The 15,770-nt window shown below is 45.1% G+C and overlaps 1 protein-coding gene across 1 annotated transcript in view; it reads right to left on the minus strand.

Moving 5' to 3' along the window:
* TTC27 (tetratricopeptide repeat domain 27) overlaps positions 1 to 6,689 on the minus strand; it is a 183,141-nt gene extending 176,452 nt beyond the window's left edge. Inside the window, exons 1-3 of the mRNA XM_029937972.1 lie at positions 6,408 to 6,689; positions 4,852 to 5,029; positions 4,307 to 4,436 (exon numbers count right to left, since the gene is read on the minus strand). Coding sequence (XP_029793832.1) covers positions 4,307 to 4,436; positions 4,852 to 5,029; positions 6,408 to 6,507 — 408 coding nt within the window. The 5' untranslated portion in view covers positions 6,508 to 6,689. The remainder of the gene's footprint in view (positions 1 to 4,306; positions 4,437 to 4,851; positions 5,030 to 6,407) is intronic.
* Between the last annotated feature and the right edge of the window lie 9,081 nt (positions 6,690 to 15,770).

Raw genomic sequence — 15,770 nt, forward strand, 5'->3', positions numbered from 1 at the left:
TTCTCTTGCAGATGAACCTAAAGAGAAGCAGCAAACAAGTAACTCAGTAGGGTAACAAATAAAAAATTATACAAAGAGACAGAGCTAGCCCACGAAATACCACCTGCGTCTCATTACCTGATACTCAAAGCCGGGGCTCAGTTACTCAGCCTCCTACTCTTCAATTCAAAACTCCAGGGAGATGTAGTAACAAGATAAAAAATAAATAAACGAGTAAATGTATAAATACATTTCTCTTCCCAGTGCTACCTTGCATCATCATGAAAAAAATGAAATGCTTTCCTAACTTCTGCTTAAGTAAATCGGCCTCTGCCTACACCTGAGATATAACACCGGTATTACAACTAAGTTCTCAATGTGTTTCCAGAGGTTTTGGGAAATGGTCCGCTTTTATTTTAATTTTTTAAATTTATTTTTGAGAGACAGAGAGAGACAGTGTGAGCAGGGGAGGGTCAGAGAGAGAGGGAGACACAGAATCTGAAGCAGGCTCCAGGCTCTGAGCTAGCTGTCAGCAGAGCTCGATGTGGGGCTCGAGCCCACCAACCGTGAGATCATGACGTGAGCTGAAGCCGGATGCTTAACCGACTGAGCCTCCCAGGCACCCCAATGGTTCGCTTTTAAAGAGGACTGTTTAGGGGCGCCTGGGTGGCTCAGTCGGTTAAGCCTCCGACTTTGGCTCAGGTTATGATCTCACAATTTGCGAGTCTGAGCCCCACATCAGGCTCTGTGCTGTCAGCACGGCTCAAGTACTGCTCTGACATAAACCTTCAGTGCTATTCCTGAGACTGGTTAGCATCAGAAGTCCGAAAACAGTGTTAAAAATTACAAGGCCACGCTACCATAAGGTAGTGGTCCCAGTCTGAAGGCTAGAAGTGATCCTGACCCTGTCCTTGCAGTCCAAGCCCTGAACCTTGCCGAGGGGCAGGAAGAGGTCTGTGGGCAAGGAAAGCGAAGTTAGCTTTGGTCACTACACTCTAAGACCATAAAGTATAGTCACAAATACTTGCACTTCAGAAGAGCCAAGAATCATGAATCAGCACAGGAAAATGACAACATTCATGCGTTTAAAAACTTCCAACTTCCCCCACCTTCCAAATTTTCATTTGCTGGTAAAGAGTATAAATGGAGTATTCCTTTTAATTTTTTTTAATTAATTTATTTAGTTTGAGAGACAGCAAGGGCAGGAGCGGCAGGAAGAGAGGGAGAGAGGGAGAGGGAGACAGAGAGAATCCCAAGCAGGTCCCAACTGTCAGCGCAGAGCCAGACACGGGGCTTGAACTTGCAAACCATGAGATCATGACCTGAGCCAAGACCAAAAGTCAGATGTTCAGCAGACTAAGCTAACCAGGGGGCCCCTTGAGTATTCCTTTAAAAACTACCTGATGTGAACAAACAAACAAACAAAAACAATCTGACATTACCAAGAAGAGTTGAACATGCGTACACTCTAGGGCCCAGCAATTCCACCCACGGAAATACAGACCACAGAGGAGCTTCCCGACTCCCTGCTGGGATGGGTTTAAAGCGTGTTACAGGTCATCCCCTTGGGGGTGCCCAACTAAAGCCCCAGGGCCTCCTCCATTTAGCACACTGCATCTAACACACACAGTCATTTTTCCAGTATGCTGTGCTCTGAAATTCTGGCAAATGATTACCAGAAGATATGCTCCTAATAGCACTGTATGTAATATATTGGTGGGAAAAAAAAAGGAAACATACCCTGTGGCCAGGAGTAGAGCAGACATATATCTCCCCGTCTAGTCATACAACGGGAATACCATGCAACAGTTACAGTGAATAATGGTGTAATCTCAAAAACACACTGCTGAGCCAAACAAGTCACAGAAGACCTACACAGTCTGTGTCATTTACAAAAGTTCAAACACGGGCAAAATTAAACAGTATGCTTTCTAGAGTTACGTAGGTGCTAAAACTATGAAGAAAAGCAATGGAATGATTAACACAAAATCCATGAGCCCAGCTCATGGTGGGGAGGGGGGCGGCCGGGGACGCCAGCAGGGAGCACTCAGGGGACCTTCGGAGGCACAGGGGACCTGCTGGGGCGGTACTCCCCACCTCTTCCCAGGCGCCCACAGAAGATGCTATTACGAGTGGTGCACGGCAGGGCCCTAGCAGGCGCTGCGACCCAGCGGAGGCCCGTCCAAAGGCGCTCCCCCACCCAGCCCAGGCCCCACGCGGACACTGCAATGCCACAGGCGGCTCAACATCCGGGGGGAGGTTCTGTTCTACAATGCGGCTAATGTTTCTCAGGCCGGGTGCTGGGAACAAAGGCGTTGTATTATTTAAACTTGTATGCTTCCCTGAATGTATGAGGTAGTTCTAAAAAACACAAGAGAAAACTAAAGTCAAAATCTCAAGGTTTCCTACTGCCTGGCCTGAATCCTCTGAATCTGACCTTTTACTGCTACTCCAGAGGCTCAAAGCATCCCAGTCCCACCAACACCGCGCTCTCCTCCCTCTGACCTGTCACATGGCCGCACCCCGATGGCGTTTCTCCACGTGCCCACGACCTCGTCACCCTTCAGGTTCAACTCACGCTCCCACCTAACTGTCTGGCACACCCACGTCCAGTGCTGGTGAATTTGGTTAATTTCAATACTCTTACAGCCCAAATCTCTCACTTAACCCACGTCTGTGCTGCCTTGAGCTGTGACCTGAGGTTACAGGTGCTTCTACATCAGCAGAGCAGAGAGAGGACTGGATTTGGTCCCAGAAAATGTGGCTGCCAACTGCCCAACTAGCTCTAAGACCTCTGACAAGTTTCCCTCACCAGCGCGAGCCTCCCCCTTCTCAGCTCTAGCGCACCTCAAACTGACAGAACACATGTGAATTACGCCCACCCGCCCACATGTCCAGGCGCCACAAACACGTAGGACTTGGGTGAGTTTTTAACCTACACCACAGGCCTGAAGAGGCAGAAACTGTTTCATGCACGGTAAGAGAGGGAGTGTTGTGGTCCATATAGACAGCAAAGTTCCAGAAAAGTGAAGCAGATCTCTTTAAGTCACATAATCTTCCGGCTTTTACTTTAATCACTTTGGATTGAAAACTTTGAAAAGTGCAGATTAACTTCCTTTCTTAAAGGGGTGCCTGGGTGACTCCATTGATAGAGAATCTGATTCTTGATCTCAGGGTCGTGAGCTCAAGCCCCACATTGAGCATGGAGCCCACTTTAAAAAATCCCCTTCTTAGACATAAGATACAGAAGATCCTTTAGCCTTCAGTAATGATTTAGGGACAGGATTATGAATTTCAATTACTCTACTGCAACCTACTATAGTGACTCACGACACACATGTACAGCGCTGATTACTGCGGCTGTCAGGTGGTGGCTGCTTTGTACTTCTCTCTGCACACCACCATCAGATTATTTTTTTAAACAGATTTCATTTATTTTTTTAAGTAAGCTCTATGCCCAACATGGGGCTCAAACTCACGACCCCGAGATCAAGAGTCGCCCGCTCCACCAACTGAGCCAGCTGGGTGCCCCTCTACCATCAATTAACACTTAGCTCTAGTAATTCCTTTCCCGTTTCATTGGCTACTTCTGATGTGAGAAACTAGCTAACAGAAAACAGGTCACTTTTGCTGCATAAGGAGCCCTGTTTCCAGGCTTAGTGGCTGCTGGCTATGTCTACATCTCTGAGGTGGCTGGGTAAAGGCTGGGGAAGTCAGTCACCACACTTCTCTTCCAGAGCGTGTCCTACTCACCCAGCTGCATGCGTGCGCGCTGAAAAACCGCTGCGGAATTCAAACTGCACGTTCTACTGATAACATGCTGATGCCAGTCAGTAATACTATCGTTATACATGGGTAATAATTGTTATCACCATGGAGCACCTCTGTGCCAGGCACTCTAAAAAAGCATCTGTAATATAAAGTAAACCACCCACGGGATCCATTCATAAGCACAGCAACACAACTTACCTGCAACAAAATTGAACAGATTTCTAGTTCTGCTACTTTGCCAGAAAAGATCCTTACGTAACTGTGGCAATATCTGCACCTGGGTGACTGGTGCAGGTGCCTGGGCTTTAATAAAAAGAGCAACTAAGAGAGCTCCGTAAATGGGGAGAGTTCCACGAGGCGTCTGAGACTGACAATGGAACTTCTGGAAATACTTGAAAATCTGACCAGTGAACAAGCATTTTTAGCAGGCTCTGTACAAGCTGTACAATCATGTCTTATTTCCCTACCTGCTAGTAACTCCAGGTTATAAAGACTAGTTTCTAAAGAAAAAAAAAAACACAGTATTAACTATATATGACATTTCCAAGAAGCGTACCTCACTGAATTGCTGGAACAAAATGGATGGCAAAAAATCTTGAGGTTGTAAATCAACGAGAGGCCCCGTCCAGTTACTCTGAACAAAAAGTTGCAAACTGCTTACACCAATTAGGAATATCAGCTGTTGTCTGCATATAAGAATAAAGAAACAAATATGAACCTCTGTGTAACCATAACCAATTCCATTTCAGTTTTATTAAGAAAAACATAAAATATTAACCAACACTTAGGGAGGTTACCCAAGTATTACAAAACAAAATTTCTGAAGCCTGAACAAGTTATGCCTCAATGTCTAATATTATAAATATGAGCCACATAAGGCTCTTCTAAATTTAAATTAATTACAATTAAATGAAATTTAAAATTCTGTCCCTCACTTGCACTTCCTGTTTCAGGTCCTCAACAACCACATGTGACTAGTAGGCCACCACACCGGACAACACAGGTTTTCCAACGACAACTAAAACCAATGTCTTACACTGTCAAGACCCTAGTACATGTATTCAGTCTGTTTCTCTATGAAAATTCCAAATAATATTCTACCTTTCAGCTGTGTCCAAATCTGTTGAGTAATCCAGGAATGTTACTATCTGCTTCTCGAGGTAGCAGTCAATCTTTTCTTCGGTCATCGTGGTTGAGTTAAAAATATTTTGAGTCAACGAATTTAAGAATATGGCCTCATAGTTCCCTTCTAGCAGCAATTGTAAGAAAGATCCACTCTCTGCAATATAAAAAATTGGTCCAATAATCCAAAAGCACAATTTTTTCAAACTGTAAATGATAACACCATTAAGTAAAATTATCATTTTAGTATGAAAAAAAATATATATATAACCTTAGAATGCTTACTCTACATTAATCACAAAGCACTGAGCAGATTCCCATCATTCTGCAAACACTGCCTCTTCTACAATTAGCAGGTCATCTGTACAATGAGAAGCAAGGTAGAAGCTGGACCCAGGAACAGAATTCCTCATTAGTCAAGTACAGTAAAACCTTGGTTTGCTAGGATAATTCGTCCTGGAAACATGCTTGTAATCCAAAGCACTTGTATATCAAAGCGAATGTCAAGAACCATTGGCTCAGTTGGGATCAGGCGGCATTCGGTGACACAATGACATCGTTTGTTTATCAAGTTAAAATGTATTAGAAACGTTTGCTCATCGTGCGGGACCCTCGCAGACCTAGTTACTTGCAATCCAAGGTTTTATTGTATTATCACCCTTCTGTTGGGAATTCAAAAAGATTCCTACTGAGGATAAAAGTTTCCATAAACAGGGGTCTACGGCCTTTCATAACCTGGCTCCTCCTACCCACACTAGACTGCGTGAGGAACAGCTCAGGGAACTCATTGTTCCCCTAACGTCCCATGAACATCCCTGTTGATTTCTGCTGTTGAGCTCTTCGCGGCTTGTCTTATCCTTTAATCAAAATTCAGCTCGAGTCTGACTTCTTCCCTGAAACTTTTCCAGATCACCAGACTCCAAAACCTACCTTTGTCCTGAAGCGCCTATTGCGTCCACACACCTCGCTTAGTTAGATATTGTCCTAAATTGTTATTTCTCTTCTGAATCCAGCCTAAATCCCACAACCAGATGCGTCTATATCCTAAATTTATCACTAGTAAATACGCCTTTTAACCCTACCTCTCCGATAAATGTGTACTGTTCACAAGAATTACATCTTTGCTGCCTCAGTTTAGCTTTTCTGTGTCTCAGTGGTGGGACCTTGAATAAATTATTTAAACAGTGTTTTTAAATGTCTTCATCTGCAAAGTGGCACTTGACGTAGTATCGACCTTACATGTCTATTACAAGGATTAAATGACTGAATAAAAGTTAAGGACTTAGAAAAGTAGGTGACATCGCCATCGTTGTCGTCACTGAAGCTAGGCGGTGAGAAGTTTAGGCTAAAGACAAACACAGAGCACAAGGGCTCCAGCCACTACATCACGGATGCAACAATCCAAAGCCTTAAGGAATCAGCTAGATTTAGGCAGAAAAACAAAACAAACCAAACAAGAATGAGAACCCAGCCGCCGCCATTCTTTCTCCACACGTTCCACTGCCCTACGTTCCTGGCAGGTCCGCCTTTCTCACCTGATCCAGCTACCCCCTCCTGCTTCCATTGCTGCCGCTCAGCCTCAGTGAAGAAGCCCCGCAAAACCGCCGGCTCCGCTATCCACATCTCTCTGGGCATCGCTGCGGCCCAAACAGGTTCCTACAAGGGCCACACAGGAGTCAACTAGAGAAGGTGAAAGGAGGAAGGCACAAAGACGCTGAAATCCAGTGGTGACAGTTCCTGTGACTACACCCGGAGCCTTAGAACTCCATGTGCAGACGCCGGCACACGGACGCGGCCATGACAGCACCGCGGGACACCCTGGGAGAAACACACACACCCCGCCCCCGCTTCCGCCAAAGAGACCAACCCAGGTTCTTAGTTCTGAGCATGCCCAGAAGAGACGCCCCGCCTCGAGCGGGGGTGGGGGGGGAATGGGCGGGGTCGAGGGCGGGTCTCCCCGTTAGGGGCGGGGGCCGCGAACTGTAGAGGATTTGAGGGGCGTGGAGTCCTCTTGCTCCACCCACCGAGGACTAGGGTGAAAGTAAAGCTCGAAGCTGTAGTCTTGGTCTGCGGAGGGAAGGTTGAAAGCTTGGGATTCCTAAACCTTTTACATCAAAACCCTCCTGACTTCCTGAGCAGGTCCTTCCGGCAAAATGCACGTGGGCCATTACTGCCGACATTTGGGTACCATTCGGCAAATGAGATCCTCTGACGTGGAGTCCGCGAACCCCGGGTTAAGAACCTGGTCCGCAGAGAATAGGTTTCTATTCTTAGAACGAATGAAAGTGTGAGGAAAGTATCCGGGCGCCTGGCTGGCCGAGTCCGAGGAGCCTGCCCCTCGATCTAGGGGTCGTGAGATCAAGTCCCATGTCGGGTGTAGAGAGTACATACATATATACATACATACATACACAAATACAAACAAACTTAATAAGGTGTAAGGAAAGTATCTGGTTTTGACGCTGCCTCTAAATCATGACCCAGTGGGGCACGTGGCCCGGAGGCTGGTGCAAGGGAAGTTCGTGGAGGAAGGACTGACGCCAGAAACCTGTCACCCCTGCGTGCCTGCCGCAGAGGGCGGAGCTGGCGCCTCGTTCTCACGTCCTCTCTTGTCCTTTCTTCCTCGTAACCACCCTCCTGGGCAGAAACGGGCTCAGAGAGCCAGGCCTCAGCGGGGCGGACGCTACCCGGCGGGCCTGACGCCCGCCCTGATCCAGGACAGTCCTGACCGCGCAGCCTTCTTGCAGAATAAAAGTGCAAGAGATCTCTGAAAGAGCCACTCGTGGCGAGGGTTGTGCTCCGCTGCAAGAAGCAGAAGGAACCAAGCTGTGACCTGAGCTGTGAGCGGAGAAGAGGAGGAGCCCTAGGTTTTCTCATTGAGAAGTAATTACAAGTTATTTGTGCGGGAAATATTTAATCAGAGTTTCCTTCTGGTTTGTTTGTTTTTTAAGCACAAAATCCAGCACCGTCTAAACCATTCGACAGCAGAAACACTGACCACACCACCAGGTGCGGTAGGTGCCTGCAGAGCCCCATCGTCCCACACAGTGAACTTGGTGCTTTGTCTAGAATTCAAGGTTTGTTTTAAATGAGATATGCTTGAGGGGTGCCTGGGCCACGTAACGGGCTAAGCTTTCAGGTCTTGGCTTCGGCTCAGGTCATGATCTCGGGGTTTCATGGGCTCTGGCCCCGCGCAGCCTCTGCACTGACACTGTGGAGACTGCTTGGGATTCTCTGATTCTCTCTCTCTCGCTCTCTCTCTCTCGCTCTCTCTCTCGCTCTGCTCCTTCCCTACTCGCACTGTCTCTGTCTCTCTCAAAATAAATAAACTTTTAAAAAATCCTTAAATGAGATATCCTTGACAATGATAGTATTTAACTATATGAATCTCTCTTTTGGCAAAATGGACTCCAGAAATAAAAATGTGGGAGAAAAAAATATGGTCTCAATTGGAATATACATATATATGGAGTGGATACGGAGCCAATGATAGGGTGGGTCCACTTTGGGATCAGTGGCGAGCCGTGCCTGGGCGGGCTGCTGGGAACCCTGATGTCACCATCTATTAAGTTCTTTTTCTTGAGCTGGTCAGATTTCTCAGAGACTCTTTTTTTTCATAGTTTACTTATTTATTTATTTAGAGGGAGGGGTGGGGAGGGGGTCAGAGACAGAGAATCCCAGGCAGGCTCCAAGTGGTCAGCGCAGAGCTGGAGACTGGCTCCATCCCTCCAACAGAGAGATCCTAACCTGAGCTGAAATCAGGAGGCTTACCGCTTACCCGAATGAGCCACCCAGGCGCCCCTCTCAGAGACTCTAAATCTCCCTCATCAGTGAGGGGCTGATTGCCAGAGTTCCAGAGCCAAGTAGAGCAAGAAAGCCAGGAGGCTCAGCATTCGAGACCCAGTCTGAATATCGGACCCTGTAAAGACCACCACAATTGGGGGGGAGGGGAAGGAGTGGACGGGGTTCCAAACGACCCGCTCAGCTTTGCCCGAGTCCTCCTCTTCCCGCCCCATGATCTTCAGTCCCAGGACTATCTAGTGCTCCCAGCAGCTGAGCCCTTTGAGGATTCTTCAGACTGCATGCAAGTGTGCCTTCGTTTTCCCCATTGCGTGTTTAGGATCGTGCTTTCTCTGGTCAGCTACATCAGTTACTAGCTCCCAGACAGGGGCGCCTCGCCTCATGGTCTCTTTTTCCCTGTGGGTTATGTCTTAATTTTTTTCCTTTACCGTAGATATCGTGGGTTTGAAGAAGAAGAGACGGCAGAGGTTCAAAATCCCATGTTTACCCTGGAACCTCAAGTTGTATCGTAAATGAAACTTCTCCAAGTAGCTTCAGGACTATTACACGGATGTGTTTTTACTAATTCTATCTCATATCTTTCCAAGCAGTAAAAAGGAGGCAGGATTGTAACCAGCATTTCTTGACCCTCAATCCTTTTTCATATACATTAACAAACCTCATGTTTAATAATAATGTTGGAATGCGTGTGGCAGCATGTTTAGTAATAGCCAAACACTGGATACAACCCAAATGTCCACGCACAAATGAGTGAATAATCAAATTGTGCTATATTCCTATGATGGACTAGTGTTCAGCTATAACAATGAATAAACTATAGATTCATATAATATACACAAATGCCAAAGTAATTATGCCGTGTAAATTAAGCCAGGAAACATAATATATGATGAGTCCACTTATATAAATCGAGAAAATGCGAAGTACCCTGTGACAGAAAGCAGATCAGCATTTGCTGGGGGATGGGGAACTGGAGAGGAGAGCAGGGGCAGGTTACTGAGAGGAGCCGGGACACTGGGGAGTGACAGCTCCGTTCACTATCTGAATGTGCTACTGGTGTCATGGGAATATACATATGGAACAACTTAAACTGTTCAGTTAAAATACGTGAAGCTTTTTCTATGTCAGTTATACCCAGTTATACCTCAATAACACTGTTTTTTAAAAAAGTGTCCATTGTATAAAACATAAGATCTTAGCTCCCAAGATATTCAAAAAGCCTTCACCTGACACGCAGTTCTTTCTTCTCAGTTCTTTCCAAGCATTGTGTCTCTCAAAATAAAGCCCCACAGTCGACAAAAACCCTCAGAGAGTTATCTGGGCCCAGCCCTGTGGCAAAGAAATAAACAAGGACTGAAGTTATAAGACAAAGCAGATGTGGTATTAAACACAGTTAAATGGATATCTCATTTAACTCTTACAATAACTTTTTATGGCAAATATTATTAAGCCAATTTTTCAAATAAGGAAACTGAGAGATAAGTACCTTGCCCAAGATTACATTGAGATTTGAACCTAGTCCAACCCCCAAAGCTCCATGCTCTCCACAGCTGGTGACAACGGTGGATGACAAGTGTGACTGGTCTGCAGGACAGAGCACGTAGGTACATAAGTAAAATAGCTTCCCTAGAAAAGACTAGAAACAGCTCTAGAGCTTAGATTAGCTTCGTACAGATGCTAAAAATCCCTAAAAGCAAAGATTGGAGAAGCAGAGGAAAGGATGTTTGCAGGTGAGGTTGGAATGTTGGTGGAATAGACGTCAAAAGAGACATAACAAGACAGCTGCCCTCCTTAATGAGAGGCAACCAGATCCCATAAGGTTTCCTTCTTCAGAAATTGCCCTGGTAAGTAGGGGCTGAAGCCCGGCAGCCCAGTGATGTCCTCCTAGGCTCTACTTTGTCCGTGGGGCTTCTAGAATTTGGCTCTAAACACTAGCCTAGCATGCTCCCCTCGAGGGTATGCTGTTTCCCCACAAAGCACAATAAGACCCTTCCCTCCATAGGTCTTCATGCTGGTGAAAATAGGATAAGGCTTTCAACAAGACCTCACCAAAGGCAAAATGGGTACAAAGGAGACATAAATAGAGATACAGGAACAATGCCTCTCTGTCTCACATAATCCAGGCTTGATCCAACCAGCTCTATTTAGAGAGTGCCATCCCTCCCTTGACTTAAGAACTCTTAGACATACTTAGAATTACATAAGGTGGCCCCCTCCCCTGGGTGGAGCTCTAAAGGGACCCATGAATCACAAACACACTAACTGAAAGAACACATGAGTGAGGGCTCGGGTCACTCAAGATCCGAGGACACAAGGTGACCTTGAGCAGGTACCCTCTCGATTTAGACTGTTCAGCTTCCAGAGAAAGGCGTTTGTACATATTATCCACGTCCTGATGAATTAGAAATACAGGGAGGCTTTGAGTTCCAGAAGGTCATAGTTAAGAGAAAGACAATTAAAACTCGTTAAAATCTCCCTCTTGGCATGAATGTAACAGATTCTTGTGTAATTAAGTGTCTTTTCACAGTAGTGACATTCGTGCCTTTGTGTGCTACTCTTTGTGTTCTGTTTTTTGTTCTGGAGGTAGTCATGAAACAGAATTTTATTTATGACAGACAGGGAAGGCAGCTACAAAACACTTCACAGGTTTAAACAACTCAGATGTGCCATTCAAATAAGATGTAATATGTCCCCAATTCTTCACGTTAGCCAGCAGATGACATCAAACACTAGAACTGTGGAATTTTGTTTTTATAAAAGATTGGATTAAATGTTTAAGATATTTTAAAAGTTTAGCTTTCTTTAACCAGCATGAAAACTTTGGTAGTTATTGATTACAGTTTGTATTTTGCACAATACTGGCCAATCAAAAGAATACTTCAACATGCCCAATAATTTAATTATTTTAATTTTTTGATGACTGGCACTTAAAAACACAGTTTAACACATTTTTTTGGTTATGAAGATAACATTTGTCAAAGTAAGGTGATAGGATATATTTCACATAGAACCATTAGTGTGAGGAGTGCCCGGGTGGCTCAGTGGGTTAAGTCTCTGACTTCAGCTCAGGTCAGGACCTCACAGCTCCTAAATTCCAGCCCCGTGTCAGGCTCTGGCTGGCAGCTCAAAGCCTGGAGCCTGCTTCAGATCCTGTGTCTCCTTCTCTTTCAGCCCCTCCGCCCCTCATGCTCTGACTCTCTCTCTCCAAAATAAGTAAACATTAAAAAAATAATTACTTTAATAACTTAAATATTTAACTATATGTCATGTGTATCTCCATTTGCATCTTCCTGTGGAACTGTTATGGGCAGACTTCTATGTGACCTGATCCTTCTACAGTTTGGAAAAAGATATTTTCCCTTCCAGTCACACTGTCTCCTCAATTCTCCTTTTGGGTCCGAAGACACTTCTCTTGCAACATCAGAGCCACAGACATCCTGTCATAAAATTGTATGCATACAGCACGAGGAGGGCTTTTCCTCTTCAAGCATGTAGCAGGAAGACTGCTGAAGTTTGGGAAGAGTATCACGTTTAAGGGGAAAACCAACCGAGACGGCAGAGAATGGGTTGAGGGGCGCCTGGGTGGCTCAGTTGTTACATTGTGCTCCCCCACTGAACTTTGTCTATTATCCTCAGTTTGTCCTGAAGTAAGTTTTCATATAATGTCATTAGGCCTAGTCATTTATTTTAAGATATCAGACCTTTTGGTATAGAGGTGCACCGCCACTCGGCAAGCTTTTACGAGATCATCAGATTTTTGTGTGCAAGGTACATCGTTTGATAAATATCTGTGCCAGACCTTGCTTGTATTCGATGTCTGTTGCTCTGTAAAACATCACTCTAAAACTTAGCAGCTTCAAACGACAGGCTTTTATTATTTCACAATTTCTGAGGACCAGGCACCTGGGTGCAGCGTGGCTTATTTTCAGGCTCAGAGTCGCTCCCAAAGAGGTTCAACCCTAAGATCCTCTTCCAGGCTTATCACGTGGCAGGCCTTCTGGTCTCAATGGTGTTACCCAGAGACATCAGGTCCTTTCCACACGGTGGCAGTCGGCTTCTCTTAAAGGGAGATCCAATATGGGGGCTGCCATCCTTTCATAACCTAATCTCGGGAGTATCCCTTCACAAGTCTGTGTGTCCCGCCCACCTGTACGGAGAGGGAGGCGGGACCACTGGAGTCACCTCGAAGGCCGCCGCCGCCCTCCGCCCTGCTTACCACTGTGGGACGTGTTTGGGTTTTGCTGATGCTGGACCATGTGCCCAAAGTCTTGCTTCATGTGTTTTTGCTTGGCCTGAATTGTCCTTTTCTGCAGGGTGTATAAGGGAATATTCCAGAGGGAACGTATGGAAACACAGGCCCAGTAAGTCTCTGCTCCAATCCAAGCTGACCATCAGGTGTGTTAAACAGAAGACAGATTCATGGAAAAAAACATGGGTCAATATTGGCCTTGAGTCCCCTGCAAAACATCCATGAAAAGCACTCACTCCCCACCTTGTCGATCTGTGAAAGAAGGAAACTTTGTTTAATCCAGACTCTAAGGTCAGTGATTATTGGCTCACTGGTCATGCAGTGCATTACGGCGAGGCACCCACGCAATTGGAAGATTTGACATACAGTTAGTTACCAAGCACACGCCGTGAAGGTAACCGCGCTGGCCTCCTCCTTGGTGTGTTACAGGTGTGTCAATGTCAAAGTCTAAACTGTCTCCTGGAAGAACTTCTACCTCTTACATAAAACCACACCCTAATCCTAACTCTAGAATTTTTACCACTTCTTAGTAAATAGGAAAGTTAAACAAAAGAAAAGAAAAGAAAAGAAAAGAAAAGAAAAGAAAAGAAAAGAAAAGAAAAGAAAAGAAAAGAAAAGAAAAGAAAAGAAAAGAAAAAATAGAAAAGACAAGACTAACAATGGCCACTATGAGGAGCTTTTGACAGAAAGAAGTTAATAGGCTTAAGAGGCATTCTAAAACGATTAGGAGCCCAGAGGCAGCTTCTTTAGTTGGAAAAGTGAGCCCTAAAAAAAAAATTGAACTCCAAGATAATCTCAAAGTCTCTGTAACCTTTTGAATCCTTTCTTCCCCGAGCTTCTCTCGTTTTACTCCGTTTGACCCGATTTTCCAAATGAGCTCCTTTTGATCCTCCAGAGTTTTCACAGAAAACACACAGACACACATCCTACTAGATCCACTCAACCCCAGGAATGGCAGGGAGCTGAAAGTGTGGATTCCTGAAAAATAAAGGTAGAGGTTAATGAAATTTAAGGTTCACAGTCCCTCCTAAAGCTCTGGGAAAGCTCCTAACATTGTGGCCACTTGATCATAAACAATTTAGTAAGTATCAGAAAGGAGATTGATTGCCTAGGGCTGGTGGGGGGTGGGGCGCAAGGGAAAAGGGGGTGAAAGATAAAGCTAAAAGTAGTTTCTTCTTGAGGCAATAAAAAATGTTCTAAAATTAGGGATAGTGAAGGATGGATGCATGTATCTGTGACGATACTAAAAATCACTTAAAATGGGTGCATTATATGGTATCTGAAATATATCCTAATCAAACTTCTTTTTTTCAAGTAAGCCATTTTCAAGTCAGACTTAATCAGTTAGGTCTATCCTGACTTTTACTCAGATACACTCCCTTCAATCAAATGACCATTGGAGTGGCTGTAGTAATTTGGGGGGTCCGGGGAGTGGGGAATGAATTTGATGTTGGTTCAGCAGGATAGATTTATGTAGTTTACAGTCATTTCTATGGATAATTAAAATGTGGCTTCTGGGAATACTCCTATAGCCAGCTCTGTGTTGATCTCTTATGGAGCAAAACTACAGGTTGAAGGTCTGAGCGCGAAATAAGTAAGTCCTACGGTGCTCTGGACCAGGGGTAGGTGGGTGATGGAAGAGAAACAAGACTTGAAGTGTACAGAGTGAGAAGAGGTCTATGGAAATTTTTCCGAATAATCAGGTATCTAAAATTGTGAGAAGGCTCAGTCCTCATCAATGCCTGGCCAAAAGGGAACTCTACTCGTGTCAGGAATATGTTTGAGTTTTACACAAGGTTTATGATGTGCAGCTCGGGCAGGTGTCTGACTTTGGGTTTGGTGGGTTGTGCAGGTGGACAAGCATCAGCATCTCAGCCAAATACTTAAAAGTGACATTCTCCCTGATGGCTTGGTGTATGGAGAAGGGCTGAGAAAGGGCCATGAAGTCATGACCTTAAATGGGGAAGCTGTGTCTGATCTTGACCTTAAGCAGACAGAGGTCCTATTTTCTGAGAGGAGTGTTGGGCTCACTGATTGCGTGGCCACTGGACGAAAGGAAACATGGGTTTTTCCTGGTCACGCAGTGACCTGTTCTCAAGGGACCAGAAGTCTGCTGCCCAATCCCTTCTGGAGGAATTCCTGGATAACTTTAAAAAGAATACAACCAGTGATTTCAGCAACGTCCCTGACATCACAACTGGTCTGGAAAGGAGTCAGACTGATGGAAGGCTGGACCCGCCTTCCCAGAGGGAGAGAAGGCAGCAGATGTTCAGAGACCCCACACTTTTTTAGGCACTGATCATCCTGAATCACGTGCCCAGAGCTCCCTCTTACCACGCAGCCTCTGTGAGCAGAGGGAGTATGCCAATCTGCTTATCACTGTGTCCGTAGAAACAGATGCTTAGTGCCTTTTCTGCCTCATTTAATATATTTTTATTTTATTTTGGAAACAGTGAACATCAGTGGGGGAGAGGGGCAGAGAGAAAGGGAGAGTCCTAAGCAGGCTCCACCTTCAGTGCAGAGCCCGAAGCAGGGGCTCAATCTCACAACCCTGGGATCATGACCTGAGCCAAAATCAAGAGACGAGCCACCCAGGTGCCCCTGCCTGAATTTTTTTTTTTAAACTGACAGGAAAAGAGTCCATTTATAAGAAGTAGTTAAAACTGAAACCACTATAAGAGAGAAAATTCAAATAAACCAAAGGATTAAAATATCTTGGTTGACAACAAGAACAAAAAATAAAGAAATTATAAAACTAGCATGTTTTTTTCTTTTTTGGTGGGAATCATGGAGTACAGGATTTATGTGTTGGTTGGACACAATCCTGTTGGAATAGTATATACAGTGC

This window comes from Suricata suricatta, chromosome 4 (genome assembly GCF_006229205.1).
Source record: "Suricata suricatta isolate VVHF042 chromosome 4, meerkat_22Aug2017_6uvM2_HiC, whole genome shotgun sequence".
Taxonomy (NCBI): domain Eukaryota; kingdom Metazoa; phylum Chordata; class Mammalia; order Carnivora; family Herpestidae; genus Suricata; species Suricata suricatta.